Here is a 20,786-nt window from a genome sequence, read left to right as displayed (position 1 = left end):
AAATAAAATGTATAGCCATTTCGCTCTGTTATTTTCATTTAATTTTAAGAAAGATGTACGGGCTTTTTTGGATTTCAAAACAACTAACTGCTCAAAAGGGCTGCTTCCTTTGTTTTTGCAGTACAATAACAATAACTATCTTGCTGTTTATATTCCTTTAGATATAATAACAAATTTAATTCATTTCAAACGCATTCAACATATGTGATGCGATCAAGCAAAATTAGTCGGTACTTGGAAATATTAAATTTTCAGTTTCTTATGAGAAAAATAAAAATCAAGCTGCATTTTGGGGAAAACCCCATTGAAATTGAACAGCCAGTTCCAAAGATATGAGCAAATAAAGAGTTTCCAAAACAAAAGGAAACAAAATGAAATATCTCAAAAACAATATTTCCGAGTTCCGACTGATTTTGCTTGATCGCATCACATATAACTTAGTGTAGACTGCTGAGTATTGTATTGTTATTTTTTTTCTGTCAGCAGTTTTTCTTCAATTCAATAACATTACAATACCTAAAGGGCATTATTACACTAACCAAACGGATCAGTTTCGTCTGAACCAATTGTAAGCAGGCACGGCAAAACCATTATTTGCATTAAGTGTTAATTTGACCATTAAGAATAACCTTTTTTCTAATTTTCAATAAGTCAATCCATCGAAAGCTCAACAACGTTCTCTGTTACCTTTGCAGCACAGTGACATGAAAAGGTTGCCGACGTATTTGTACATCGTGTGTTTAATAGAGCTTACACTCACATCAGGCAGCTTTCTCAATGTGGAAAGAGCGGTCAAAAGGTTATAAATTCGTCAAATGTTCCAAAATATTGAAGTGTGTTGATCCTACCAGCTACCACATCTCTATTTCAAACACATCTTCTTGCAAAAATGTGTTGTGATGATGAGTAAAAACGAATATGCAATTACGTGTTTAAATTAAGTCATAGTTAAGGCAATTATGTGCAGCAGTGTTTAAAGTTGTAAATGGTACCTACAACACTATTCGCTTGTACAGTACCTGTACTAAGGTAACCCTTTTCAAATAAGGGTGTCTATAACACACACGGCACACATCGGAGAGGAGCCCCGAGCCACAGCAACGCACGGATTGCAAGATCTTTGTCAACCAGCTGAGCTTTACCTTTCATAAAGGATGCGAATAAAAATGCCACAAAACTGGGTCAACCATTGTCATTATGCTTATCACAAAACAGAGCAGGTAAAATATTTCGGCAGTGTTATTTTCAACTTGGCCTCCTTGACGCCTGTTACATGTTATTAAAGGGTAGTCAAGCGGGATTTCAAGCCATTATTTACGGTTTGATGCATTTTATGGTTGCTGGGTTTTAAGGTAAAATCACGTCAAGGGTGATTCTACTACTCATCCATGCCATTGGTCTATGAACTTTAGATACTAACTTGCAGTTATCGATAGGAGATTCAGACAGAGAGATGGTGCATACAAGAGTCACCACCTCCAACCACATTGTCCTAACACAAGAACAGACGCAAACTTTGGATACCAAGGGAACGCCATCTTTCACGACCTCTGGAATTGTCAATATGAGTTCTAAGGCTACCATTGAATTAACGGATGCACAACAAAAGGCATTGACCAAGGTATGTTGATCGCTGCATTATTTTCACTTTAGTTTTATCATCTCGAAAGTCATGAAAATTTCTTATCAGACTGGCTACTTATACCTCATTATTTACTCAAGTTGAGTAAAGAGTGATAGGAGCTCAGGTGCGTGCAGCTCCCATGCAACCCCACTATTATTTATTAGAGGAGGGGTATTTCAGTCGTTTAGTCCTTCCCAGCAAACACAAAATGTTTTTGACATCATTCGCAGAAGGTTATAAAAGGTTGTCAAAAATGTCTAAATGTCGGGTTATATAAACGGTATATTAAGGGTATAAAACGTTTTCATAACATTAAAAGACATTTTTTGATAATCTACTGCCCAGCAAACACAAAATGTTTTACAGAAAACATTTAAATGTCGGGTTATATAAAGGGTATAAAAACGTTTTAATAACATTCCAAAAACATTTTTGAAAACTTGATACAAATATTTTGGGGTTGAAAAAATATTTTGCGAAAAACGTTTGCGCAAAATATTTGCAATAACGTTTTAAAAGCGTTTTCATGACCTTCATATAACCCGACATTTAAATGTTATTAAAACGTTTTGAAAAAAAAAACATCTCAAGAACATTTCTGTGTTTGCTGGGTGCAAATATATTTTAACATGTTATTTAAACAAATGTTTGTAAAAATAGTTTACCATAACATTTTGAAAATATTATTGTGGTGTGTTTTCATACAAAAGTTTTAAAACAATTTCATAACCCGACATTTTAATGTTATTAAAACGTTTTTCCTTAAACCAAAAGCCAAAAGCCAAAATATAACTTATTTAAAACGTTTTTAAAACATTTTCGTGTTTGCTGGGTTAACATAAAATTCTGGATCCGTGGAAAATGGGGTAATATAAAATACACATACATCATTTTGCATAACTGACAGAAGCAACAGTTATTTTGACAAACTGTAATCATTAACCGTAAACGCATTTACGTCACTGTAATCAATTTTGTTTGACATTGATCTTGTTTACTTGTTCCAAAATTAAATAAGTTTATGACCTGTTAAATAAAATCGCAAAGAAGTAAAAAGTGGAATAAACCATTACTTTAATAGATATGTCAAGTTTAATTTTATTGCCTTGACCCGACCTACAAAATGGCATACAACGTCTTCATCAGAAAAAAATGTTTTCATCTGACTTTCTGACCAGATCAATGATGTGCTTCAGAAAACTCATCGTCTGCTGACTTCACACATTACCACAGCCAAAATCAATACGTAGTAAATAAAACACAGATACAATATTTATAACCGGGATATAAATGACTTATTTAAATAAGACAATCGTGGAATAAGTTGTAGAAGTAAATTTATTATCTATACTGCTTCAATCTAGAAGTACAGACCAAATCTGTGGCATCGGGGGTCGTGTTAAAAAAACGCGACGCATAAAGAACGTGATGCGCTCGGCAAGTACAAATCGCGCAGTAGTTGGCGCGCCAAAGAAGCATTTACACACGCATTACACTGAAATAATTATTTTCATACCTCCAGTTTCCGAGGTCTATTTACTTTGTACTTCTGAGTTGACGGACTAAAAATTATGTAACCATATACCGTAGTAAGATACTAACTCGACAGATCTCCAATCACAACTAACTACTTGTTGATACAACATTATAATATATAACTAGAATATGTGTGGGAGTAGGAGATAACATTACTCTGATTGGTTCAAAATTGGGCAAAAGTTATGGTATGTCAAACATAATAGCTTCCTGTCTATGTATGGCACTGGACATCAAACATGACCTATTAAAGAATGTGTGATATCAACTATAGACTGTAAAAATTAAATTATCTCAATGATGCAGAGTTATGTATTGTTTTGATGTTACTGAAAATCATCATTTTTGAAATCCAACAATATTACAATTATTGTATAGCAGTGTAGTAGTTAAATAATCTAATCTTACGGACTCTGGCATGTCTGGTATGAACGTTCGGATAGTATTTTTTTGTGGGACATGACATGCAGCACATTAGACGTATCGAATTGATTTCTGAATACGAGAAATGTCCTTTTTTGAAATTAGCGATAAAATACAAATTTTATGACAAATTATCTTTAAAATTTTTGATATTTAACAGTCCTCGAAGTAAACTTTGTAAATCTAATGATATATAAAAGTGTATGTAGCTGGGATGAAAAGCCGATGATCAGTTGAAAATGTTTGAGATATACATTTGTTTCCCCAAAATACCTAATTTTTGTTTTGGTGTTTTGGGGAAAATTAATATAAAGTTTAATCCGAGGACTGTTAAATATTAAAAATATAAATGTGTAATCATTTGCCTTAAAGTTGGTATATAGCGAATTTCAAAATGTCAAATTATTTGGTATCAGAAGAACATTCTTCGTATTTAGAATGCAATTCGATATGTCTGATGTACTCTCATGTCCCACAAAATAATTTCCTAACGTTCATACCCCAGCCCTTAATAAGCATGTGGTGGACAACATTAAGTTTTAACAATAATTAATAACAATAAAATTATTGCAAGTAAAATTTGAACAGTCATTCAACACAAAATTAATTAAGAACTAACCCCAATATTTCAACGTGTGTCAAACGCTCTTATCAGGATAACTACAAAGATGTTGTGAAGGCGTTTGGAATGATGAGTTCCTGATGAGGACGTGTGATACACGTCTAAATATTGAGATTAGTTCTCAATTAATTTTGTGTTCAACGACTGTTTAAACTTAACTTGCTGTTTAACTACCAACACGTATGAACATTCACTCGAATAAAATTATTTTATAAACTTTGTCATTATCAGAATAAGTCACATACTTACTAAATTATAATAGAATACCGACCCTTATGATAATATTATACGTAATAGTCAGTTCTACTTGTACTATATATTTGATTGAACATGAAACACCAACTTTTTATAGCATTTTTATACATATTATTTGTATTACCCGGTTTCAAGCAAAAATCCATTACTCCGTAAGGGATCTGGAATGAGCGTTTTGAGCGTTTCGACAGTATTTTTTATGTGACATGAGAGCACATCAGACATATCGAATTGCATTCTGATTACGCAGAATGTCATTCTGATATCAAATAATTTTCATTTTTGAAATTCACGATATAATACAAATTTTATGACAAATTATTAAAATTTGATATTTTTCACATTTTGATATATAACAGTCCTCGAAGTAAATTTTATAAATCTAATGATATATTCTTAAAGTGTATGTAGCTGGGAGGAAAAGCCGACGATCAATTGAAAATGTTGATCTTTCATATTGAAGATATGGATTTTCCCCCCAAAAGACCTATTTTTTTTTGGTGTTTTGGGAAAAAAATCTATATCTTCAATACGAAAGGTCAACATTTTCAATTGATCGTCGGCTTTTATAAATCATCAGATTTATAAAGTTTACTTCAAGTACTGTTAAATATCAAAAATATCAATTTTTAATGATTTGCCATAAAATGTGTATTACATTGCGAATTTCAAAAAATCAAAATTATTTGATATCAGAAGGATATTCTTCGTATTCAGAATGCAATTCGATATGTCTGATGTGCTCTAATGTCCCACAATAAATACTGTCCAAACGTTCATACCCCATCCCTTAATGATATAAATTTCTTTTGCATACATAGGAAAAGTTGCCTTTTTGTGTTCATAACATAGATTTTACTTAATTTGTCTTGCAGCTAAAAGAATCTATGCGGGACGAAATACCGGCAAGATACGACGATGTTTTACTTACGCGTTTCTTAAAAGGTAAGTTAATGACGTCCCTTGATTTGTCACATGTTATGTTTATCAGTCTTCTTTGATAATAATTGTAAAATCTATTGAATTCGGCTTTAAGTTTGCTGAAAATAAGCAAGAACTTTGTGTAATTTCCTCTTCTGCTAGAAATGTTGGTGTTGATATTGTTATGTATTTATCGAGAGGGTCGATGCTGCTTCATGGAGATAACCAAAAAGCATGGCCAGAGCAGATTCCCTACAATATTAGACTACTTCAACAAATAATGTTATGCAACAACCCCTTCTACATATTGGCATCATCAAAAGATGCCTTTAAATGTAATGGAATAAATTATAAAATGCCTCAATTCATATCAAAATTCTATGCATTGGACATCGCTCAAATAGTAATCACATAGTCACATAATGTACCACTTTTTGTTTGTTTTGTTCAGCCAGAGATTTTGACCTGAAGAAAACAGAAAGCATGGTTCGTGAGGTAAGCTTAAACTAAGTGTAAACTATTAAAAAAGTGTTATTTTGTCATCGGTATTTGTGTTTTGGTCGGCAATATAACACACGTTATTGAATACTTCATGTTGCCCCGTATAATATCGATTTAAACTCAAATTCAGATGTTTTCTTGTTGAATTTCGCGTTTTTGACATTATGGAAAGAAACCGTGGGAAATGGTCACGAAACCATCTACAACTGAGTCAATTGAGTCTAATCTAGCCGGTAACAATAATTCCGTTGCCTTTAATAAGTACATTTTTAAGTACATTAGTTTTTTTAACAATAAACACCGACCCATTGTTTTCCAATATTACGCATTTTTACATATTAGTAGTTGGTATTTCTATTGTCTGTAAGTGCAACTTCGACTTAAAGTGTAAAATGGTTGTTTTCGGAATACCTTGTTTAATACCGGTATCAAACACACTTTATATACTTGTTTGTGTAAAAGGCTAAGGTAGATGACAATACAGGTTATTTTTGTTGACCTGTTTGAAGTTCATAGTGTCAAGGGCATAGAGAATAATCGTTGCTAATACCGCGGGCATTTTCTTGGTATTTAGCTACTCAAAGCTGTAAAATTACCTCATGGTTGCCATGTTAGAGCTTGTCGTATTTCAATGCTTGAATACCACACTGATGAAAGAAACCCAAAAGTATACAACACGAACGGGATACCTTTGTGTAATCAAGTGTCATAGAAAACACACAACCAAAAGAATACCAAATTATTTTTAGAGAAATAAATAAGAAAAAATAATCTCCTCCTTCCTCTGTTTAGTTTTCCTCCGCTCTTCATTCTTCTCTTGTTTATGCTTCTTTGTCGTCCTTTTTGTACATATATCTCCTTCTCCTTTCGCTTCTTCTAATTTTGATTCTTCTAACTAATTTTGGTCCATCTACTGATGTGATAATTCGTTGTTATAGTGATGCCAGTCCTCCAGTTCTACCGATTCTGATTACTTTAATATTAGCTCTTATTCCTCTGATTTTGAGTGACACACTCTTCTGATTCAGATATTCATGAAATCATATATCAAGGTAATTATTTTACTTTCCAGGACGTATTATGGCGCGGGAACATGCAAACAGACATGCTACTTACTGATTGGAAAGTTCCTGAGGTATGGTGAATGAAACTTTTGTTTTAACTCATTGCTTTTTCTCGCAAGGGTGGGATCACGACCATGCTCACCTTTTTTTATGTTGACATAAGCAATTTAAATTGCTACATGTATAAATTACATAAACCAATAATTAATTACTCCACCCCCTTAAATATGGCCGTTAATCCTAATCCTGTTAATCGTAATTTGGGATATGAAGTCGAAACATAATTGATTTCTGCACATTATGACACCTCATTTGTTTCAATTGTTCCAATATTGATGTCGCAGCGTACATTTGAATGAAAGTAACCCAAGATTTGAAAGTTGCAGCAAAATCCTATTGCCGTGTATTAATATCCATTGAAGGAAATCTGGTCAAGTCTTATTGGATTACTCTTTCTGTTTCATGCAATTGGAGGGACAATTGGAGGATCAAAACATGTGATAATCAATAAGAATGGTAATTTTTACAGCAGCGATCATTATTCACGTAATGTCAAAATGAAACATGAAGATTTAAATATTTTTCTGCCCAACAAGTTCCTAAACGACATACATTTGCAAGTTGCCCTTACTGATTGGGAGGTGTTCACAACAGATATGACCCATGGTCTTCCACTTCTTGTGGCCTTCTTGGTCACAGTGCAGTAAACATTGAACTTGTAACGTTTTAATCATGTTAATATGGAATTAATTAAACAATGGCCCATGATGTGAATGATGACATTTTTTATTGATTATCACATGTTTTGACCTCCTCCAACAAGAAGAATAATCCAATGAGCGCCGAAAACATTTTCTACCATGGATACTGAAAACTAGGCAATGGATACTGAATACAAGGATTTGGATTTTGGATTTTGCTGCAACCTTCACATTTTGGGTTACATTCATTTAAATGTACGCTGCGACATCAATATTGGGATCATTGCAACAAATGCGCAAACATATAAATTCCGCTTCGACTGCATATCCCAAATTTTGTATAAGACTAAACCGTTTAGGAATAATGACCATTTTTTAAGGTGAAATGTAATTACTTTTCGGTAGATGTTTATTTTAAATAACAATAACAAGTTATTGTATATGTAATGGCAAACTTACCACGTAGTGTCCAATACATCTGATATAAAAGAAAATGTCTGCAATATTACATCATAGTTAAACATTGATATTTAAACAACGAAGTAGAAGTAAAGAAAATGAGAATCATCATGGTATTTCCTATTTTTTACCAAATATTGTAATCTCTCCCGACTCCATAAACACTAACCCTGACCTTGCAAGGTCAATCATTTTTATTTAAGTCAAAAGAAAAAGTGACAATACAAAATATAGCGCAAAGTAGGGCAATTGTTCTGGATCAGTTACTTAAGGTTATTTATGGTATTTTGCCCTTTCTGTGGATAAATGATTGAAAACAAAACACCATTATCTTTACTTTCTGGTACTGAAATATTTTGCACAGATATTCTGTTAAAAGGGCTAGTGTTTGCAAATTACGAACAGGTGGTTTTTATGGTAATGTAGGATAAAAATATTAACTAAGTACATGTACTTAGTAAGTAAATTCAGCAATAAAAATGTTGTCATGTAAAGTTATGATTATACGATTTAACGTACATCCTCATTGTACATAGATTGAGAGACATCTTGTTTCTGAACCCATCTAGTCTTTGATTATTATTATTCTGAGCCTGTATACTCAAAAATACGTATGCACTGAAGTATTCGCGAAGTAGTTATGTAATAGGATTAATTACCATAGCGATATGTCTACACAATTTTTGAATATATTGCCTTGCACTGTTCGTTACGCATTGTACCTCAGATTATCAAAGAACAGGGATAGCTATTTGTCACTCGCACCTGTAAGATTAGTGTCTTTGAAAAGAGCGGTATGATTGCAAACATGAATACATAGCAGGGAGGGCACTGCATTAAATATAGTGTAGACCTTTTGTTATGGTAATTAATCCGGTTGCATCATCACTTTTACGGTGAATTGGGATAATTAAAACCGTCACATGTATCTATTTCATTTGCAATTGTAGGTACTGGAGAAATACTGGGGAGGTGGTATGCTAGGCTGTGATAGAGATGGCAGGCCGGTTTACTTTGATCCCTATGGCAAGAGAGATATCAAAGGTATCACAGCGATATATTATAACTTAAGCTTTATAGGGATACTAATTCTTCACTATAAAGAAGACTTAAATATGTACACAGATTTACACTTCAAATCAATTCGATTTATTCTTAATCTAAAAACAGATTGGTCCCCTAATCACAATCTTTAATGGATTGAAATTCTTTCAATTTAAAGTTTTGACACGGATATTTTTTTTTCTCTATTTGATTGCTTTATCATGCTTATTATTATTTGGAGATGTTTTATATATCATGCATATTTGTTTGAAAGGTTCATGCATGAAATCATTCGAACCTTTATTCTGCCTCTGTGGCTCGATTGGTCGTGCTATTATTACGAAGGTCGCTGGTTCGAATCCGGCCAGATATACTGGGTTTGTCTCCAACATTATGTGCGCTGGCTGCTCTTGAAAAAGACTGAAACCTTTTCAAATCGAGGGTTGCGAACCAAAAAGCCTTAACTCACTATGAGCAGCTCTCACAAAATGAGCATGAAGTTGACAAAATAACTTTTTGATCTATTCCAGATTTGAATTCCTGATTTTAAACGCTTTAAATCATATCATGTTAGGATGGCTCTTTGCTTTGGTCCTCAAAAATTAACATATCCTCCAGAACTTCGTTTTTTTCATAATTAATGGACTGTATCGTCTAAACTGTCCAGGCGACTTTGTGGGAGCAAGTCATTATGAGTTAGGCTTTCTTCAGTGATTTTTTTCCTATGCTGTGACAATCAACCCCAAAGACTTGCACTGAGACTGATTTCAGTTTATACATTTTAATTTTTGGAAAAGACATGTTTCATTCTTATAACCAACCATTTATTAAATTAACACAAAAAAGAGAAAATTAGAGCAAAATTTTGGCATATACTCAAGATTTTGAATGCTTAGACTTGTTCCAAGTCTGTGATTTTTATTACTCGATTGTCAGCAAACATGCCTAGCTCTCAACCCTCGAAATGTTCATGCAGTAGATTGCACATGATAATGATTTTTAAACTCCTCAACAAAAGTTTGGAAAGTTGGCTGTACAGAATAATGGTCAATTTGGCAAATTCTTTTTACTATCCCACTATATTCACAAGGCGTGTACTCAGGCGTGAAAAATGTCATTGTTTCAAATGGGGTGTCATTGTAAAAGGGAGTATTGTAGCTATCCATTGATATGCAACACGATATGAATATGTCACAAATAATTGGAGATACAGATGCTTGAAAAAACTTTCCAAACTTTTGTTGAGGAGTTTATATTTCCATTTCAAATTCAATGATGAATCTGTTTTATCTTCGATCTGATATTTCTCCATGATGATGATGATTCGCTGATAATGATTGGTTAGCGGTTTCCTTGTCATGAATGTTCACTTTATCTCCTTGGGTTCTTTTTGAGACGTGAAAAAGAGTAAGTCCATAATGTGAAATTTAGTATTTTTACCGTTGTTATACATATCACAGGTATCATGCATTCTGCCACTGGGAGAGACATTATGAAGTTTCACTTACAGAAAAACGAAATGTTTGATCAAATGATACGAGCCAATAGTAAGCAGGTAAGCTTATTACTATATTAACTTTCATTCACACTTTTATTCAGGACTTTTCACGCAGCCTTAGCATTTTAAATGTATTGCATAGTTAATTTTAGCAGCTTTAAGGGGTGGGGTATGAACGTTTGGACAGTATTTATTGTGGGACATTAGAGCACATCAGACATATCAATTGCATTCTGAATACGAAGAATGTCCTTCTGATATCAAATAATTTTGATTTTTTAAATTCGCAATGTAATACACATTTTATGGCAAATGATTAAAAATTGATATTTTTGATATTTAACAGTCCTCGAAGTAAACTTTATAAATCTGATGATTTATACTTAAAGTGTATGTATGTGGGATGTAAAGCCGACGATCAATTGAAAATTTTGACCTTTCGTATTGAAGATATGGAATTTTTTCCCAAAACACCCCAAAAAAGAAGGTCTTTTTGGGAAAAAAAATCCATATCTTCAATATGAAAGGTCAAAATTTTCAATTGATCGTCGGCTTTTCCTCCCAGCTACATACACTTTAAGAATATGTCAATAGATTTATAAAATTTACTTCGAGGACTGTTATAATAACTGTCAAATATATGAAAATATCAAATTTTAATAATTTGTCATAAAATTTGTATTATATCGTGAATTTAAAAAATGAAAATTATTTGATATCAGAAAGACATTCTTCGTATTCAGAATGAAATTCGATATGTCTGATGTGCTCTCATGTCCCACAAAAAATACTGTCGAAACGCTCAAAACGCTCATTCCAGATCCCTTAATTGGTGGAATTCACAATTTAAAATTGAACTATGTTTCCATATATGTATTACACGCATCATGGTGGTTGTGGTTGATCTTTTCATTGCATAAGTAGTATGTAGTTAAGTCTAATTTGTATTTTGACCATGGTATATGTGCTTTCAAGCTTCCAAGAGCATGCAAAACATACATTTGAAGCCCGGGGTCATAGAGTCCCCGTGCACAGACCCTGTTGAACAGTAGTGTGTTCTTTACAAGCATTACCCCAAAGTTCACTGTTTGTGGATTATGTTGTCAGAAATAAGAAAAACTTTAGTAATATTTATTCTAAGGTGCTTAATCGGTTATTTTTGGTGTAAACGACCAAACATTGGAGCTTGATAAATGTGCTGTACATATGTGACCCATCACATAGAAACACTGCAGTTGTCGTCAAAAATGAACTTGTAGGTTTCTTTACCAGACTAAAGGACAGCATTTAAGCTTTAAAATGACACCTCTTCCATTGATGTTGTATGTTGAATGGTGATTTTATGTGACAAATAGGATTCAAATTCTTTATTATTTTCTTTATTTTTCGGGGCACATTTTCTTTATTATCTTTAAATGTGGGTTTCCGACAACTGCCGTGTTTCGATGTGATGGGTCACATATACCTTACATAAACTTGGAGCTTGTCATGCTGTTATTAATAAATATAAGCATTTCGAACTAATTTACATGTTGATCACACAACTTTAGATCGTACCTGATTCTTTACCAAGACCTTCACCCGGCGGTCAATAACTTAAATCTATTGATGTAATTTCCGATAACAAAACAACCATTATACATGGTCGGTCATTTACACCAACCTTGAATTACTTCATTCATAACTGCATAATACATTTTACCTGCTACGTAAATTGAGTTGCAGACAACATATTTCAGAAATTAGTCTTCTCAAAAAGGTTTACACAAGAAAGGAAAAATATAAGAAAGTGCAGCCATTAACATAACATATATTTTAATATAACATAACATAACATACATAAGTTACATAACATAATATAACATAACATAAACATAAACATAAACATAAACATAAACATAAACATAAACATAAACATAAACATAAACATAAACATAAACATAAACAAGCAGTATATCTGGAGCGCTTTTTCGTGGCCGGCAAGCGATGACCAACTTGGCGCTTGATAATAGCATCGAAGGAAACATACTGTTATACTGACAGTATGATAAATTACAGATTACATGTATAAATCCCTTATTTTGTCTTACATATGAGGCTTTCGGCTGAACCGCTAGCAGGCTATGTTAGCACATCTATGACAATGACAAAGGGCCTTTAATGGATCAACATGAGCTAGAATTGAACTATTCTGTCTCAATATGAACTCATTTGAAACCATCGATATCAGCGTGATCTTTATCGAGTATTTTCTGGTTCATGATGATCTGGTTTCAAAGAAATGAACCAATGTAGTCTCATTTCCATATCAATTCTAATCAAAGTGATCTACAAGTTCACTGACTCTTTTTTTGCTTAGTTTTTGTATCCGTTTTGGTGTACCAGAACGTAATTAGAATTTATCACTATTTTTGTTAAAGGAATTAATCTGCAAAAAAGTCTTGTACATAAACATTATGGAGCTAGAGGTTTCCAGTGGTTTAATTTTTTTTTGGGGGGGCGGGGTGGGGGTGATGCTGTGGATCACGAAATACCCGTTTGATACATAGAATTAAGATTATATCAAATGACCCTGACTTTCGGTCATTTGCATTTTCCACTCGATATTAGCCTTATCCAAGTTACTCTAAAGTATGTGCACGTTACTTTATTGTCATAACATCTATTGATTCTATACATGGCATCAATTAAAATACACATACATTATGAGCAGGGACAAGCGATTTGCGCGGAACTTGTTTTTCCGCGCAATTGACTCCTATGGGCAGGGATACATGATTTGTACTGAAAAAAAGGTTCCGCGCAATTCCGCGCAATTTGCTATTTTTTTCCGCGCAAATTGCCTGTCCCTGATTATGAGCAAGAAGCCCACATACCTTAGTGGTCAATGTCCTTTAAAAAGCTTTAGAAACTTTATGCAATGTCATTGCTTAACGCTTTTGTCTGAATTGTTTCTTTTATTGTTCCTTACCAATAACAGTATTATACCTTAACAACTACCATTAACACGCATCTAACACTAACAGAATGTCGGAATCAACAGATTTCGTGTTAAAATTTCATGAAATGAGCTCTACGTGCGTTGAACAATTTGGATTAAAATGGCAAGTTGTTTCATGACGCACAATATTTTAATTGGGAGAGAAAAAGTACAGCGATTAAGGAGAGCAATTATTAGCGGGACACAATAGCACACGGGGATATCCACAAACTTCAATAGCTGTCATTTACTCGGACAATGTATTGCAAATTGTATAGCTATATAAATTCTCGAATAGAATTGTGTAAAAGCTCTTAAAAATAACATTGCAAAAATGCTGAATGGATGACAGTAATAATTTGCATATGATTAAATTAACATTATTATTGCTATCTGATGTTGGTTTACATCAAGAACAAACATTTTCCTGAAATTACCTAAATCCACAATGCCTTATTATTATTATTATTATTATTATTATTATTATTGTTATTATTATTATTATTATTATTATTATTATTATTATTATTATTATTATTATTATTATTATTATTATTATTATTATTATTATTATTATTATTATTATTATTATTATTATTATTATTGTTGTTGCTGCTGCTGCTGCTGTTATATTCAGCAAGGAAAACAGGTACACGGAATTATTCTAATATATGATATGGAAGGAATGGAGGAACAAGCTTTCTGGAAACCAGGCATGGAATTTGGCAAGCAGGTAATCTCTATTGTACTTTTATATAAATATCTCAAAAAAAGTAACTAATGGCCATGATTCAAAAGGGGCTGTTGTATGACAAATCTGTAAAATGCGTTGGAAGCAGAATTTATTTCTGCATATTTTGACACCTCATTTGATACAATAGCCCAGAAAACAATAAAACACCGGTCAATTTAATGTAGTGATGTCCAGATTTGAAAGTTGCACTTACATACAATACAAAAACACAGATATCATTGCACAGATTTCCTTTCATTATACTGAATACAAAGTCAATACAATTTACTGCAACTTTCAAATCTTGGGTCACATTGATTTAAATGTACGCTGTGATGTCAATATTTAGTCAATTGTTAAAAACGAGGTGTCAAAATGTGCAAAAATAAATTCTGCTTCCAACGCATTTTACAGATGCGACGCCATCGTGTTGTGCCCTTGAGTAAGGCACTTTATCTCGATTACTCCTCTCCACCCAGGTGTATAAATGGGTACCGGCATTCTTAAATGCTGGGAAGGTAACAGACTCGCTGTGGAGGAGGTGTAACGATCCCCTATAGCAACATTACATGGAGGAGTCTGGCCCAATCGCCAATGAAAGAGAGATGGGCACTCCGATCACTGTTTATACAGGATCGTTTCCTTTACCTTTTTTTTAATTTTTAAAAATAAATCATAATACAAAATACACATCAGCATGTAAAAAACTATACTCGTTAAAATAATTTTCTATACTATAAATTTAATTAGACCTTGTTGTATTTGTAAAACGTTTACTGAAAAAATTCAGAGCAGCGGATTAGTTACTGCTTCTTGAGAAGATTTCTTTTTTAAATTTCTATAGCAAAGATATTAGTACCACTGATTTGTCATTTATTTTGATAAGAAACAGCCTGAAATATTTTTAAATACAAATTTAAGTGAAATATTTTCACTTATGTTTATATTTTCTTTACATGTTCCTGTTTACTAACAATTTATTCACTTCATTTTACATAGGTACATGTTTATTTGAGACACAATAAATTGTCAATGACATGTGTTACCACATAAAACCGGTTCTTTAAAATCAAATGTATATATTTTTAAAGGTGTTCTGCCTAAATGGGGAGAAAGTAAATTTTGAAAAGTTAAATAAATTATACTAATGATAAACGTGAACATTAATCCTTTAATTTGCCTTACAGGTGCTGAACATGTTCCAACTCCATTATCCAGAACTCATGTACAAAATGATACTTATAAACTGTCCCAAGATATCAGGTATACTCTACGCAGCTGTAAGACCATTCATACCAGAAAAAACCAGACAGAAAGTTATTCATTTGGGAAGTAAGTTTATTATGTTTTGTATTACCGTACTCGTTATATTAGATAATAAGAAAGGTTGCTGAGGAGATCTAAAACTTAAAGTCTTTAAGTTAAAGCTACATCTTCTTATGTCTATGATAAAAGCAAAATATATCATTTGTGATGAGATCAAGCAAAATCAGTCGGAACTCGGAAATATTGATTTTAAAGGAAATATTTCCTTTTGTTTCCTGCTGTTTTGGAAACTCTTTAATTGCTCATATCTTTGGAACTGGTTGTTCAATTTCAATGGGGTTTTCTGCGAAATCCAGAGTTGTAAATGCTTTCTACTATCCTATAAGAAATTTCCGAGTTCCAACTGATTTTGCTTGATCGCGTCACATATATTGAATCAGTTGATGAACTATTGTTTTTTGTTTTGTTCCAGCCAATTTCAAGGATGAACTTCTCAAATTTGTGCCAGCAGAAATCCTGCCAACAGCTTACGGTGGTAAGGCTGAAAATACAAGCAAGGTAAACGTCTTTATTTTCTGATCCTTCTTCTGAATTACTTGTTTATTTCATCATGTATTTGAGTAATAATATTATTGTCAGTGATATTTAATAATAGCAGTAATGAGTGACGAGATGTTCATAATGTTGTCATGGTCTAAATAAATATATTATTGAAAAATAACACATGTTTTGAAAAAGTTCATTCTGCAAATCATATATTTTGAAAACTTCCTTGATTTATTGTTGTTAATGAGATATGTACGTTTTACAAAAGTGTTGTTGTTTCATGTTTCAGCCCTCTTTACAATATTATTTGAATTTTTCTACACGCTCGCTATGAAATGATCAATGCAATTTTTGTCAAAGATCACTACCATTCACAAGATGTTGTGAACTACTAAATCGCAACAGTTTAAAATAGTTGCTAACCTTAACTCGAATGCAGACTCTTACTCATCGAACCTTTTCTCCAGAAATCCATACTTTGGTGATATCTTCATTGATATTATTTCCAGTTCATCTCACCTCGTTTTCCGCCAAGCACGATTAGCTATTTAGTCTATCAATCTACTTATGTTATTACTTTATTGTGCAAGTAATATGCATGTTGTTTTATTCTTTAAGATAAAGCCACCAGACAAAGTTCCAGCATCATGTTACCTCAAAGATCGTGTAATATCCAGTCGCAATCTCGTTGATCGAGTTTTGGACAGAGGCGTGTGCTTAGAATTTCAGTATGAAATCACTAGACCGGGAAGTTTATTATAGTAAGTTGTCGTTATTTTAATTTACGTTTTTTTTTCCAAACCAGTTTTTCATTAAACCAGAGAAGCTTAAGAAATAGTCTTTATAGAGAGGAACACAATCCAACACATAAAGGAAACTATAGATTTGAAAAAATAAATAACTCTTTTAATTGCCCACTCTGCTCTGGTAATGCAAATGCAGATGGAATTGCTATAATGACATGTTTATTGGTTTTATAGACATAATTCTTATCCAGTTTTAGAGACTCCCAAAGCTGTATACTGTCATCATTATACTGACTCACAAAGAGTTTACTTTGTTTTCCTGTTTTAGTTACGAGTTCAAGACTAAAGAGCGAGATATTGGATTTGGTGTGAAATTACTAAATAATGATGGCACACGATCAACGGTGTTAGAGAAGCGTAGGTACCATTGCTACCTGGGAGTACCTGAAGATGGACAGGTCCTACTCAATCAACCAGGAACATGTAAGTAAAGAGTATCCCAAAGGTTGTGGAACAATGGTCGCCATACCCTAGAAAAGTCCAGTAAATTAATTTCACCAGGATACTGTTCACAGGTCAACCTCTTATTATTTACATACATTTTGTTCTTGTTTCCCTTTAGATGTGGTGAAATTTGACAACAGCTACAGCATTCTAAGAAGCAAATCGCTGAGTTACTGGGTAGAAGTACTTGAACCGTTACTGGACGATGAGGATGTTGCATTTCGGGAACCAGAGCGTGATCTTTCAGTCTTTGATTAACAGACAAAAGCATGAAATTGAACCTGTTGTTTCTTGTGTGTGACGTAAACAATGATGTAGAAGAGTTCGATCTAACGCCTATTTTTGTACGCATTACCAGATTCATAAATCATTTTGAATGATGTCTACATATTTCACAATTCAGAACACTTTCTGTTTGAAGGGCGTTAATTATGTAACTTATTATACTGATGGAGTAATTGATTATGTAGATCTGTAGACTTATATGTGGATTTATCAGCTACCTTCGACTATATTTATAAGTACGTATTTATAAAAACGCACGTGACCCATGCGCATGACATACTAAGACCAGCAATCCTCATGCCATTGACCACTATACAGACAAGGATAGGAACTTTTAAGATAAATATCATCAAATTGAAGTATTAATTGAATAGAAAAAATCTTACACATGGAGGGGTCCGAATTTGTAACATATTATCAAAAAATAACATTTACATTTTGCAAGTATTTACCGCCGGAAAAATATTTATCGTCGGAAACGTTTACAATATAATCACAAAGTTGAACAAAATAGACACATTTTGTTGCACAGTCTCGCGTTGTTTACCGCCTTGCATTTTCATTCAAATGTACAGGAAGACCACCCGCTATGTAGAAGTTCGCTTCGAGACTTACTGTTTACAAGCTGTTATGGCAGCGCAGAGGTGGTCACGTTCGTATTTATAAATACGTATTTATAAATATAGTCGAAGCATACTGTTTATGTATGTCTGGTAGTTGTTGTTTTGAAAGAAGGTACCAAGAGTAGGCTACAGTATACCTTTTCACAAAATGTTATAACCGTCACATTCAGAAGTGGCAACATTATCAAACAATCTGGAAATGTCATCAAGTGCATGGTGGCATCGTAAAGAAGGCATGAATAATTAACTGCCACTCATGCATTCAAGTAAAGTTTGATGCATCCAACAACCTATAATGTTCATGGCACAAAGTTCACGTCGTCGGGAAGTATGCGTTTATTCCTGACCATAAGCTATCGTTTGAAAAATATGTTTTTTCAAACACACGGGCATTTCAGAAGAAGATCTTTTTAGTGATGATTGTTACTATATTATAAAGATATATTTACTCTATGGGATATGTGTAATATAAGATAATTATGTAAAATATAAATGAATATAACATAAATATAGCTGTACTGTGCGTACTTAATCGTGGACAAAATTGCAAACTATTCCATGTGAAGCATATTGTCTTTGAAAGTGTTTGGCTGATTTGCATTTTTTTCACATAACGATTAGTTTTGTTTATCAGATTTTTCTTGACAAATAATTTTGACTTTTCATATCCGTTGCAAGTTTTCACAATTTCATAGGAGTTTATATTAGAGATCTCGAGAGTACGTTTTGAACCTTTCAGTGGAAGTATTATTACATACACTGTATTGTTAACCATTGTCTAACTGAGGCACTTTTTGTATTAAACCCGTGTAACTAATGCATAGGTACGGATCTAATCTTTCAATTGATACCAAAACAAGTGCAAACATCCCCAGAATTACGTCACAATGATGTAATAATCGACAGAAACCTCGAATATGACAGATATTTAGTCATGTCAAATTTGAATTTCAGCCAACAATCAGATAATAATTTCCAGTATTTATCACTGGAAATGATGTTTCTTCTGTATGTTTTAACATATACAGGAAGTTTCTTTTGTTAATAATTGTTTTACAAAACTGGACGAAAATCTACTTGGCCCTCAACAACCTGCCCCACTATCGTAAATGGACGGTCTACCCTCGGTAATTACATGGAGCCGTTTGGCAGTATGTCTGAGCGTTTTACAGCGTCAGGAAAAAAAATCTGGAGGGATAACATCTATAGTCTGATCAGCTCGTAATCAGCGGGCCTTATAACTTCGCGGATTAATATCAATATATTTGATATCAAGAACTGTCCTGTGAGATCTCACCAGCAGCATTACAAAATAATTATTAATTCATGTCCTATACGCCGTGACGTCATAATCGGATTAACTACCATAGCAATAGATGAATACAATTTTTGAATAGATCGCCCTGCTGCACTACAAGCAGATTACACTAATCACCTGTGTATGTCAGCAAACATAGGTTGAATACAATACCACTCTTTTCAAAAATACTTATCTTACAGGTGCGAGTGATCAGCCTTTCTTTGACATCTAAGGTTCAATGCATCAGTACCGCGTGAACGTTGTAGTGTAGGGCGATATAGTCAAAATTGTATTCATCTATTGCTATGGTAGTTAATCCGATTAACTACGTCACTTCTACGGCGTCTACTTTCTTTAACATGCACAATATAGACCAGACAGGTCAACTATATATCACTCTTTCCATGGGTCTACTTTTCGGCGCAGTGTTAAAAGCCTAACAAGTTCCCGCCGATTACGAGCTGATCAAACTTGGTTAAGGGGGTACTACACCCCTCGATAAATTTGTGTCTATTTTTGCATTTTTCTCAAAAACTAATAACACAGTGGTAAAAAAAGTTATGTATATTACAGGGGCAAGGAATCTACTTACTACACTGGTATTTCAGTGACTTAAGACAAGCGGTACGTTATTTATGATAAGAAAAGGTGTACCGCTACACTGTACCTCATTTCCTACCATATTATACTGAACCGCTTGTCTTGAGTCACTGACATTTCAGTGTAGTAAATGGATTCCTTGCCCCAATAATATACATAACTTCTGTTACCAGTGTGTTATTATTTTTTTTGGAGAAAAATGCAAAAATAGTCACATGTTTAGCACAAGGGTGTAGTACCCCCTTAAGATTAAGAGAATAATATTCATTCTATGATCGATCAGTGGCGGCACCAGGACCACATTCTTGTGGTTCCATCATTTCCCCTCGCCAAAATAAGAAATCTGCTAACATTTTACTTTTGAGACAAATATCCAGAGTTTTCCCTAATTCACCCTCACAATTGCCCCGTTAATTCCGCCATTGCCAATATTGTTAATACAATAAGCTAGGAATATGTTATATGAAACTAGAAGTACAGTCGTAATTGAAATTATGTTGCATGTTATCATTAAATATTTTTGTACCAAATTAAATAAAAACATTTTGTTTATAT

The 20,786-nt window shown here is 33.3% G+C and overlaps 1 protein-coding gene across 1 annotated transcript; it reads left to right on the top strand.

Annotated features, from left to right (window-relative positions):
- The first annotated feature begins 918 nt into the window (after nt 1–918).
- Nucleotides 919–20,786, top strand: LOC140148843 (SEC14-like protein 2). The gene is made up of 12 exons (XM_072170931.1): nt 919–1,621; nt 5,336–5,405; nt 5,833–5,876; nt 6,955–7,017; nt 9,057–9,150; nt 10,611–10,705; nt 14,266–14,361; nt 15,549–15,693; nt 16,100–16,185; nt 16,792–16,934; nt 17,248–17,402; nt 17,542–20,786. The coding sequence occupies exons 1-12, from the start codon at nt 1,454–1,456 to the stop codon at nt 17,679–17,681; spliced, it is 1,299 nt and encodes a 432-aa protein (XP_072027032.1). The 5' UTR covers nt 919–1,453; the 3' UTR covers nt 17,682–20,786.

This window comes from Amphiura filiformis, chromosome 1 (genome assembly GCF_039555335.1).
Source record: "Amphiura filiformis chromosome 1, Afil_fr2py, whole genome shotgun sequence".
Classification (NCBI taxonomy): Eukaryota; Metazoa; Echinodermata; class Ophiuroidea; order Amphilepidida; family Amphiuridae; genus Amphiura; species Amphiura filiformis.
This window is presented reverse-complemented; position numbering and strand designations above follow the sequence as displayed.

What these genes read in the sequence shown, in the direction of transcription:
- LOC140148843 (XM_072170931.1), top strand. Translation starts at nt 1,454, where the DNA reads ATGGTGCATACAAGAGTCACCACCTCCAACCACATTGTCCTAACACAA. An exon ending in GCATGGAATTTGGCAAGCAG is followed by an intron (nt 14,362 to 15,548) that starts GTAATCTCTATT and finishes TTTGCCTTACAG; the next exon opens with GTGCTGAACATGTTCCAACT. An exon ending in AGGCTGAAAATACAAGCAAG is followed by an intron (nt 16,186 to 16,791) that starts GTAAACGTCTTT and finishes TTATTCTTTAAG; the next exon opens with ATAAAGCCACCAGACAAAGT.